The 12093-nt window shown below is 38.6% G+C and overlaps 1 protein-coding gene across 1 annotated transcript in view; it reads right to left on the bottom strand.

The window, feature by feature from the left end:
• LOC137623353 (TBC1 domain family member 25) overlaps window positions 1–11308 on the bottom strand; it is an 89725-nt gene extending 78417 nt beyond the window's left edge. The window contains exon 1 of the mRNA XM_068354186.1: window positions 10922–11308. Within this exon, the coding sequence (XP_068210287.1) occupies window positions 10922–10999 (78 nt within the window). The 5' untranslated portion in view covers window positions 11000–11308. The remainder of the gene's footprint in view (window positions 1–10921) is intronic.
• Between the last annotated feature and the right edge of the window lie 785 nt (window positions 11309–12093).

The following is a 12093-nucleotide window of genomic DNA, read 5'->3' on the forward strand; positions in this document are numbered from 1 at the left end:
GCGCCGACGAACAGGGGAAGAGATTATCTTCCCTTTTGCGCCCAGATCCGAAGATCGTGGGCGCGCAGGAGAACGTTGGCGCACAGGCGAGAGCTGGCGCGTCGGAGAATGCTGGAGCCTAAGCGAGCGCTGGTGTGCAGGCGATCGTGGGCACGCAGTGGCGTGCTGGCGGGCAGAAGAGCGTTGGCGTGAAGGTGAGCACTGACGCACAGGAGAGCGATGGCGCACTCTAACTGGAACTGGAGCGCGCTGGCGCGTAGGAGATCGATGGTGTGTAAGGGACTTAGTCTCTAGGAGAGAAAGTCCCTTGTGCCCCGAAGGGACCGATGCCCGCCTGAAAACGGGATGCGTGGGCGCCCACAGCGCATCAGCAGCCAGGAACGGCGACGGCAGGTCAGCAGGTCTAGCGGGAGGAAGGTCGGTGCGTCCTTTGCAAGGACGACCTTCCACCGAAGGAGATCGTGAACGATCTGCAGAGAGGTCCAGGGATGTAGCTGGCAGGGTTGGTGATCGACGACGAGGTTCCTCTGCGGCGGACTGCGAGGATGACGAGCCGAAGAGCTGCCTCCTTACGCCCTTGTGTGGCGAGGGAAGGCCTCTACGGCGAAGAGGAAGGCGAGCTTTGCACCTTATACGCCCTCTGGGGGCCGTAGGATCAGCAAGCTGACCAGCAGTCCTCCGAAGAGGAGTCTCTGTCAGTGATCTCCCCCGAGGGGGAGAATCACCTGCCGGAGAGACCGTTGGACTTAGCTCCTCCCTCAAAGGATGTTCGGAGGGGGGTGCTAAGCCTTCAGCTACATCAGGAGCAGAAGTTTGACCTAACTCGTCAGAAGCCTCTGCCACAACAACGTCGACGATAGACAGAGGATCAACCTCTGCTAAAGTCGGCGACTATTTGACAGCTGCTCCAAACTTGATCATGTCAATCAGGGCTTCCTTGGAGGGCAAACCCTGAAGCCCCAAGAAAGCCCAGAGCTGCAACAAATCATGGTTAGACACATTAACATTAACATCAGAATTAATAACCTCCCACGGGGGAGGAGGAGGAGCTGCCTCGCTATGGGAGGCAACTCCCTCTCCCAAACCCCGAGATTGGTCAACAGAACTGCGGCCTACGCTACCAGTCGACAGTTTCTCAGAAGAAACCGATCGAGTGGGAGCTTCGGAGGAGGTTTGGGGCACGGAAGAAGAAGCCTTGGGTTTTTCCCCCTTCAAAGAACTCTTCGAAGGAGAAATATCCCTTTTGGACTTCTATTTCCGGCGCCGGGAAAACCTCTCCCACTGGGAGGTAGACCACTCCCCACACTCACCACATACGTTATCTCTGTCACACCGTTGGCCCCTACAAAAATTAAATGGGGTGTGAGAGTCTGTCTCGACCGCCGATATATAAGTCCCACAAGGGCGGTCAGGTAAACCGGGACACTTCCGCATCACAGAGGCCAACTTCACAAACACTCTGTAGAAAAGAAAAAGCAAACAAAAGATCAGTCAAAATGGCTGTCAGTAAGGCGAGGGTGACAGTGGACACGTCCGTCTAGCACCCGAGCCGATAGCAAAGTGAGCTCAGCACAGGTGTGTGTGGGGGGGTGGGTGTAGCAAGCTACCCCCCCCCCCCCCCCCGCTAACTAGCAGTGGGGTAGGGGTAGTAAACCCTCGTTAAAATTCTAATGGCTCATCATTTCAGCTACGCCGAAAGTAATTACCCATATTAAATAGCGTGGTTTGTATTTCAGTTACGGAACAACTGCTTTTTAAAGGACAAAATGTTCCAGATTACATATTGGAAGTTTACCGTTACAGCATACTCATAAAGTAGCCACTTCATTTACTTCTAGACACCTACGTTAAAAGCATTTATAACATTATACAGTATTGTGCTGTGACTGAATAAGAAAATCTTTCTTGGCAAGAAATGGATATTTGTACATATTTTCATACTGCAACTAATGTACTGTACTTTTCTTTCTTATAACTTTTAAGAACCTACTTTCTGGTGAAAATCCTATCAACAAATCATCCGAAACCTAAAAGACTAAGTTAACTGGAAAAAACAAACTGTAAGGGCACAAGGTCTATCATAAATGGTATGATGAAAAGTCTTAGGCAACAGCATTTTTGCCTCTCTGAGAGGCTTATGTCAAGCTAAAACACAACTATTCCTTAATTGCGTTATTTTAGCTGCTGTTTTTATTACCTTTTTTATTTTATTCCGTTTTACACCTTTTTCCTGCACAATATAAAAACTTTTTCTGTGGAGGCTTACTTTAAGATATATAAAAAACAGTTCTATTATCTTTTGAAACTATTCTATATATGAGCACATACTACAGTATTTGGTACTGTAAATGTTATCTTGATAACCCAAATCCCTTAAGAGGTAATTTATGTACAGAAAATGATAACTGTGTTATGGATAACTTCCTTCATTCATTTTTATATTTCTTCAAATTGCAATAGATCATTTACAAACACTAAGAGCACATAACATACTGAAAGCTAAGCAAGTACCTGTAGAGCACAACATGATTAATTCAAATTCAAAAGATGATACTAATTTTAATACAACGATTAAGTTCATTATGAGCTTTTATTATCACAGTCCCTACATAGCAGAGAAAGACTGTAGTCCACATGAAATGACAAGAGAAAAGTGATACTGTTACATGATATGCTAAACCTTAAAATCAATGAAGATTGCCCTCTAACACCAGACACCCTACATGAATGAAGCTGCATAAGTGCAAACATTCTTTAGGCCTTAGGAAAAAAAAAAAATGTCAATATCATCTTTCTAAAGTGAGCAGCTCCACTCAGGTTAGATGGTGCAGAATAGGTTAAGTAAGAGTGTATCATTACTGGCACTGATTGTACACAGTTCAATGGGGGAGAGTATGTAGTAATTTAGGTTAAGTAATTCCTATTGCCACAAATTCTAACTTCTTATCTTAATCTTTTTCTTTACTAAGCTTTCATGATTATACATACTTTATCATATTTGCCATTTATTCCCTAAGATTATTCTGCTTTTAGAAAATTCCACCATTCATTCATTCATGTCTTTACATGCAAAAGGCATGTTTACCCACAGTGTCCCAATACCCCTTTTTTTAAATACGGAAAAAAATTGCTTCCACCAACAGTACAAATAATACATAAGCCTACATAAAAAGCAAGATAAACTGTTGCAAGATTTGAATTTATGAAAACTATGGCATTATGGACCAGTGCTGGGTCCTGGGAGGCCACTCATTATATGGCTCCTAGAGAAAAAATAAATTAATTCAATCTTCTTCATAATTCCTTTCAATTAAACTATACTCCATTAAAAGAAAACTAACTACAGTACAGATCACTGCTAGCCTCTTTGGTTTATCTTTAATTACTACATACATTTGGAGAGAAATGAACACCAAAATATCACTAGATGTCATTCCGGATGATGACAGTTTATTGCCTAGGGTTTAACGTATTACCTCCGCCAATGAAGTTGGAAGGAGGTTATGTTTTACCCTGTTTCTTGTGTTTGTGTGTTTGCTTGAGATCAGCTTCCTGGCCACAATTCTAATCATAGAGTAATGAAACTTGCAGGGATTAACAGTTATGTAAATAGCTGGAAATAACAAAATTTTGGAAGGTCAAGGTCAATCAAAATGTCCAAATCACGAATTCAGCCATAAGTTTGGACATAGTTGTGAAAGAGACTTCAAGCTTGGTCCATATTTGAGTGTATGAATATCCACGCCAATTCATACCTGTTAAGGTGAAAGGTAAAGGTCGAGAAATAAGCTACCAAGGCGGAGGTCTGCGCATTACTGAGTGCCCCGCAAGTTCTCTTTTTGCAAAATTCTTCTAAATCACCATCCACTAGGCCAAAGTATATCAACTACACCAACAAAAAATATATCCAGCTCAGTTGCACAATTTTTGGCTAAGTAAAACTACAGTACCGTAAACTTAATTGAACTAAGTTTTTTCCTTAAAACTGCAGAAGAATTACTTATACTGTGTAAGAGAAAAAGAAAAGCCTATTTCAACAGAGATATATCTTAACCTAACCTTCCCTGTGGTACCATGGCCCAAGTTTCTGGGTTTCAACCCATTACCTGGTCAGAAGAATGTTTCTGCCATAGGTCCCCATATAGTACAGCGGCATAGCAGACCAATTGTTCAAATTGGTCTAAAAGCACCAAAATTGGCACACATGTAGATTAATATATTCTAAACATTTTTGGATATGGAGGCATTCAAGATTAGCCCTTAGGAAGATATGGCGGCCATTGTTCAAAATGGCCGCCATTTAACATTAGCGTCATTACATAGACTTCATTATGTGTCGTTAGTTTGGTGCTAGATGGGCCAAAATTCCCTTTTTTTACATCAGAATTAACATCAATAAATGTTTAACAGATATTTAGATGAATCTTCTCAAAAATGGCCCCCAAACTGGCCGCCATTTTGTGGAAAAAGTGGACATTTGATGAAGATTTCAATACTCAATGACATAATACCTCTAATAACCAGTACCTGATTTCAGGAACACACTTTAATTGCTCAAGTTGCTTTTTTATTTCAAATTGCTGGCAAAATTGCTAGTCAAAATAATACACAGAGTACGGGAAGTTTACAGTATGGTCAGATTGTAGTTATATAGTCGACCAAAAGCCCAGTCTCTAGGCACAGTACTTGTGTAATCCTGCAGTACATACATGTAATACAATAACGTAGATTTTGCCACACTATGTTAATTATGATTCCGAACTTTTCAAATCTGGTCACCAGAATTATGAATGTCTACAGATCATAATGTTGGTTAGCAAGTTTTCTGTCCCAATCTACTGGCATTCGCCTTCACAGAAACATAGACCAGTGCATTGCAGTGAAGCGTTCTTGCACTTGCAGCGGTTTTTGCAGCCTTTCTTGCATCCGCAAGACACCAGCTCATAGCAGGCCTTGGATGCCTCAGGGAGTGTGGTCCAGAGTGGTGTGTAGAGCCCATCATCACTCCGATGCCAGCCCCAGTCTGTTGGTGGAGGGAGCACGGGCGTTGGTACCAGAGAGAAGAGCTTGTCCACAAGTCCTCTCTTGCGTGTTTCAGCATACAGCATCAGCCCAACATAGGTTGGAAGAGGAGTTTCTTGAGACGTACTGTGTCTGACAGCTGGAGGCTCCTGTGTCTTGGTTGCTCCCTGCTTCCGACTTTGCTTGACACTGTTGAACTTGAGAAGCTGCGCAATGGAAAGAGCTGCTTGTGTTGAAGAGGAATGGCTTTGATTCTTGATGGTGGGGCCATCCAGCACCATATTTACCATTGCAACTAGTACGTTTGGCACAGAGTCCTCCTGACAGCCGCCCGGGAATGATCCACGGAATTGGTAAGTGTCTTCAAACATATATCGACGAACTATCTGTGCAGCACGCGCAAGGTGAACTGCCTCAGTGTCACAGTCTTGCTCGCAGGCTTTGCCTAGCGCTTCACCAATGTCTTCATCAAACGCTAGTAAAACATCTCGGCCTTTGCTGTGGGATCTCAGGCCTGGTATCTGGGCTAACAGGCGCTCTTTCAGCCTTGTGCTATTAACTTTCTGGCACAAAACAACCCCGAGCTGTTCCATTCTTGTTGTGTATAGCTTTACAAGTTCTGCGAGTCTGAAGACTGGGGTGGTGCCCTCTTCTAGGTGGGTTTCCTCGATATACAGGACCAGTTCAGCCAGTACGATTCTTGACATTACACCTTCATGGTCAGTTTTCTGCTCGGCTTCTACAGTGGTCTTTGCACGATAGTAAAGAGCCAACAAACACTTGGAATGGTACTTGGCCTCCAGAGCCACCATATCACCCATGCTGAGCCTGGCTATGAGTTCATTGTCCCCAACTTGCGCTGCACACTTCCGTACGCGTGTGTCCACCTGGAAGGTTGTTACTTCATGTAGGGTCTCTGTGCCAGACTTTCCACAGAAAAAGCAGGAGGTGCCGCTGGTAGTGGCTTCTGAAGAGTGTGTTCTGGCGCGCTTGGCCTGGACATTGTCAGTACTATCAAATGCTGAGCTGCTTGCGATGCGTCTCTTCTCTGCTCTTCGTAGCATTGTGTTATTGTATTTGAGCATACATGTTTTATGCCACTTGGCCTGGTGGGCAACCATTGTCGCCTCAACACCTTGTCCTTCATCTAGTCTCTGTAACTGAACAGTTCTTGGCAGTTCTCCGAGTTCATCAAATTTGACCAAGTTTGCAGCCATTGTCGTGTATCCACTCCCAGGGTCTCGGCGTTTAGACAGTACTGGGCAGACAAGTGACTCTGTTGTCTCCTCTTGACATACAAGACACAGCTTCCAGTTTGTCTCAGGAGGTGTTGTGGGAGTACGTTGCTCAAAAGTATCGACCAGTTGGAACTTCTTTGCCATGGCTGCAGTCTGGAACAACGCGTCTCTGATGTCAGGTGGTGCTGCTGCTGCCTCACCTGCAAAGACACAAAACACCACCATGTTACCACAAGTTACTACTACAAGCACCATGACTATCAACACTATACTATTACTGCAGCCGCCGTCACTGCCACCAACGCTGCCGCTGCAAAGTAAAATTCATTTTCTTGTGAAATGGTAGCCAAATTATTTGGTAAGCACAGAAGTATGTGTAATTGTACAATACTTATCACCTCTAGCACACTTATCACCTTTAGCATCCACAAAAAGACAAATTATGGTACATATTCAATGACGCTAACGGTAAATAGCGGCCATTTTGAAAAATGGCCGCCAAATGTGCTACGGGGAGAATCTTGAATGCCTCCATATCCAAAATTGTTCAGAATGTATTAATCCACATGTGTGCCAATTTTGGTGCTTTTAGAACAATTTGAACAATTGGTTTCATATTTCTTACTATGCCGCTTTGCTAATACCTAACCTAGGCCTGAGCACCAAATATCATTCAACGCATCATTGTTTTATGAGTCATTTCCTCTGCAAGGTGTGCAAAAATAATTTCTAGCGTATTTTTATTTATAAATTTGAGCCATAAAGCCAGGCATTGGGATCTGGGAGGGCATTTAGACCCATTATATGAAGTAAAAGTTAAAGATTTTGGAAAAAGCTCGAAGAAAGGAAAAGAGAAAGGAGGTATAGTTTAAGGCTAAAAGCAGAGTGCAACTAGAGGCCTAAAGTACTGTACAAAGAAAAAAACTTTGAATAATGCTTACAGTGCACTGATGGCATTGAAACCCTATGGGAACTATTTCTATTGGTGACAGCTAACCGCTTAACTGTTACTCCCCAATGATTTGAAAAATTCAACTGATAAATACTGTATGTCTCCAGACTGTTTTTTTAAACAGGCAGATATGTAAAGCATTTGTATTGAATGATAGTTATTCCCAGAACTGCTGGGTGAAATATCTGTGGCTAAAGTGTTTTTGTGACTTCAAACCACACTGGCCTAAGCCTAAAAAGGTCGTTAAGCACTGCAATAGATCAGAGGGTATATATGTAACCAGATAATTTACATTACTGTACTTATAATCAAGATTAAGATTTAAAGGTATACTAATTTTTTTTATATTTAAATATACTGCATCATGTAAACTTGCAGAATAGTTCTAAACGTCTTGCAGGAAGAAACTCATTGGTCTATTTCAACTAGAATACATCCTAAGTAATTTTTATCTATCCAAACCTATTCAAGGAGGCCAGATCCTAACCTGACTAGGTGAGCTAGAACCAAAACTAAACTTGACCCAGAGCACTATTAATTATACAATGATTCTTTGCTATTTAGAGCACTATATACCATACAATGATTCTTTGCTATTCAGAGCACTATAAATTAAACAAAGATTCTTTGCTATTTAGAGCACTATAAATCATATAATGATTCTTTGCTATTCAGAGCACTATAAATCATACAATGATTCTTTGGTATTTAGAACACTATAAATCATATGATTCTTTACTATTTAGAGCGCTATAAATCATATAATGATTCTTTGCTATTTGGAGCACTATAAATCATACAATGATTCTTTGGTATTTAAAGCACTATAAATCATACAATGATTATTTGCTATTCAGAGCACTATAAATCATACAATGATTCTTTGCTATTTAGAGCACTATAAATCATACAATGATTCTTTGGTATTTAGAGCACTATAAATCATACAATGATTCTTTGCTATTTAGAGCACAATAAATCATACAATGATTCTTTGCTATTTAGAGCACAATAAATCATACAATGATTCTTTGCTATTTAGAGCACTATATACCATACAATGATTCTTTGCTATTCAGAGCACTATAAATTAAACAAAGATTCTTTGCTATTTGGAGCACTATAAATCATATAATGATTCTTTGCTATTCAGAGCACTATAAATCATACAATGATTCTTTGCTATTTAGAACACTATAAATCATACAATGATTCTTTGGTATTTAAAGCACTATAAATCATACAATGATTCTTTGCTATTTAGAACACTATAAATCATACAATGATTCTTTGCTATTTAGAGCACTATAAATCATATAATGATTCTTTGGTATTTTGAGCACTATAAATCATACAATGATTCTTTGGTATTCAGAGCACTATAAATCATACTATGATTCTTTGCTATTTAGAGCACTATAAATCATACAATGATTCTTTGCTATTTAGAGCACAATAAATCATACAATGATTCTTTGCTATTTAGAGCACAATAAATCATACAATGATTCTTTGCTATTTAGAGCACAATAAATCATACAATGATTCTTTGCTATTTAGAGCACTATATACCATACAATGATTCTTTGCTATTCAGAGCACTATAAATTAAACAAAGATTCTTTGCTATTTAGAGCACTATAAATCATATAATGATTCTTTGCTATTCAGAGCACTATAAATCATATAATGATTCTTTGCTATTTAGAACACTATAAATCATACAATGATTCTTTGGTATTTAAAGCACTATAAATCATACAATGATTCTTTGCTATTTAGAACACTATAAATCATACAATGATTCTTTGCTATTTAGAGCACTATTAATCATATAATGATTCTTTGCTATTCAGAGCACTATAAATCATACAATGATTCTATTTAGAGCACTATAAATCATATGATTCTTTGCTATTTAGAGCACTATAAATCATATGATTCTTTACTATTTAGAGCGCTATAAATCATATAATGATTCTTTGCTATTTGGAGCACTATAAATCATACAATGATTCTTTGGTATTTAAAGCACTATAAATCATACAATGATTATTTGCTATTCAGAGCACTATAAATCATACAATGATTCTTTGCTATTTAGAGCACTATAAATCATACAATGATTCTTTGGTATTTAGAGCACTATAAATCATACAATGATTCTTTGCTATTTAGAGCACAATAAATCATACAATAATTCTTTGCTATTTAGAGCACAATAAATCATACAATGATGCTTTGCTATTTAGAGCACTATATACCATACAATGATTCTTTGCTATTCAGAGCACTATAAATTAAACAAAGATTCTTTGCTATTTAGAGCACTATAAATCATATAATGATTCTTTGCTATTTAGAACACTATAAATCATACAATGATTCTTTGGTATTTAAAGCACTATAAATCATACAAGGGTTCTTTGGTATTTAGAGCACTATATCTCATACAATGATTCTTTGCTATTTAGAGCACAATAAATCATACAACGATTCTTTGCTATTTAGAGCACTATAAATCATACAATGATTCTTTGCTATTTAGACAATAGACCTAGTTTTTCTCTTACAACATTCACAACTATTCAATTCATTGTATAGGCCTAGACTTTTCAATCTTTGTCAAGGAGACACCTAAATTTACGGATGGATATTTACTTAAGTGCCAACACATGTAAGTATCAAAACGACAAATTCCACACACCCCTAAAGGCCACTCAGTTATTAATTATTGGCCCTTATATCTAAACTGGCCTAGGATTTTATGTCTCCTTTCTTTACCTATTGTCACTATAGTTATTTATACTTTTTGCCATCAACTTTCTTCCTACAATTTTTCTCAGAATCATTGTTATGGTACAACAAAATCAATTACTTATCTAATCTTTCCATAATAATGGAACCCAACATCAATGTGCGAGGGTACAATTAGGGCTCACATTGGGAGAGGCATACTAGGTTAGGTTAGGTAGGGATACTTTCAGGTTAGTACAAATCTTATAAATTCACCTAGAGCTCAAATATATCATTAACATAAGTTGACATAGAAAACGGGATTAAGTAAACTATTTTTTTATGCAACAACTGAGCATGGGGTGTATGTATGATAGCGGCCACCTGTATTTATTATTATATCTAACTTAAAATATGTCAGTGTAGCCCCCGTTAGGTAAGTAGGCAAGGACACGGCTTGTAGGTTAGGTTAGAGGGGAAAGTTTAGGTTAGTTGATGTCCATTTTTAATGAACGCGTGAGGAACTGGCCACTGATATACAAAGGCTCCCTGAGCATTTCCGAAAAAAAAATACTGTAGGTTGGAAAGAACAGGAACGTGTGAATAAAAATACCTTATGATACGAGTCATATTAACATGAGGTGAAACTGCTAATATTTACTTAAGTTTAATCAATTAGTGTTCTATATATATGAACAAAAGTAGGTAACAACCTCATTACTTAACTACCATAACAAGGGTAAGGGTATTAGACTAGACTCGCCTAAGGAGGAGCCATGACCTGCTAAAACTGTTAAATATCATTTTGAATAACGAAAATAAGCTAAAATACAAAAGAAATTACACTACTAATCCAAAATACAGAAAAAAATAACATAAAGGTCGTTCGAGGGAGAAATGAGAAAGTTCACATCTCTTTGCCCTTCGTTCACATTAAAAATGTATCTGTCAATTCTACAGAATATAAAGTTACCTGTATGACTTTGATCCTGACAGCATCCCTTGACGGGGTAGTGGTGATCGTCAAGGGAGTTGATGCCATGCCTTCCATTTAATCGATTAAAATTGGCCTAAAACAGCTGTCATCACCCATAACAGCTGACACCTCAACTGACAGACACATCGACGTCCTGATGTTTCAGCTCTATGTCGACTTCAGCGTCGATTCTGGGTTTTTTTGGTAACACCTTCACGTCAACTGTTAGTTTAATCAATGCTTAATAAAATTTAGGAGAGTATGGTGAGTGATATAATGGCGATAATGGCAAAAGTTGGGGGAAAGTTAAGAATTAGCTGGAGTCCCTGTTCGACGCACCCTTTAAACTATGAGAGCGCAGGTTCTGCTTTGGACTCCATTTGTTTATGACCAACAACTGATCTGAAAAAAGTATGTCGAAGTGTCACACTTTTTCACATTAATTCATTTCTTTTCTTTTATTTTTTGGCAGTTTTGTAGATTTACTGATTATTAAAAAACTCATTGATAGAGATAGTTTTATTTCATGAGTTGTTGGTGTTCTTAACATCGTCATGCTCAAAATAATGTGAAATGAAACTGAAATAATTGCAAATGGAATAGATGAAATTATTATTTTATTAAAGTTATGTAATTTATAGAATATCGAAAATCTATAGATAAAAGCTAAATAAAGCTTAGGTTTAAAAAGTAGCTTAGACAAGGAAGAAGCAAGAAGTGAAAAATGCAGATAAGATTAATTTGCAACTGGTTAAAGAGCATAGAACTTACGATATGTCAACGGGAAATTATCCTTCATTACATCCATAGAGAAACAAATTGAATAACACATTGATAAATGTAAATCAAGCAAATTGATAGTTATTCACGTCTGGTTTAAATTACTCCAACACCAAAGACTCCGACGTCACGAGGTCAAACTTTTCGAATAAAATAACAGTAATTTCAATTCTTAGTTAAGTGAATTATGGTTCTGTGTTATACTGTGTTCTCTCTATTGTTAAGATTATTGGTTTATAAATTAATACCATGAGCTAATATTGTATTTTTAATCCTACAGAACTTGGTACCTATACATATCAAGGACAAAATTCAAATTAGGTAGACAATTAGAATTTAACATCTGAATTGGGGGTGGCAAGGTGAGCTAGCTCTTCCCTCATCCTTGG

Source organism: Palaemon carinicauda, chromosome 2 (assembly GCF_036898095.1).
Source record: "Palaemon carinicauda isolate YSFRI2023 chromosome 2, ASM3689809v2, whole genome shotgun sequence".
In the NCBI taxonomy this organism is placed as follows: Eukaryota; Metazoa; Arthropoda; class Malacostraca; order Decapoda; family Palaemonidae; genus Palaemon; species Palaemon carinicauda.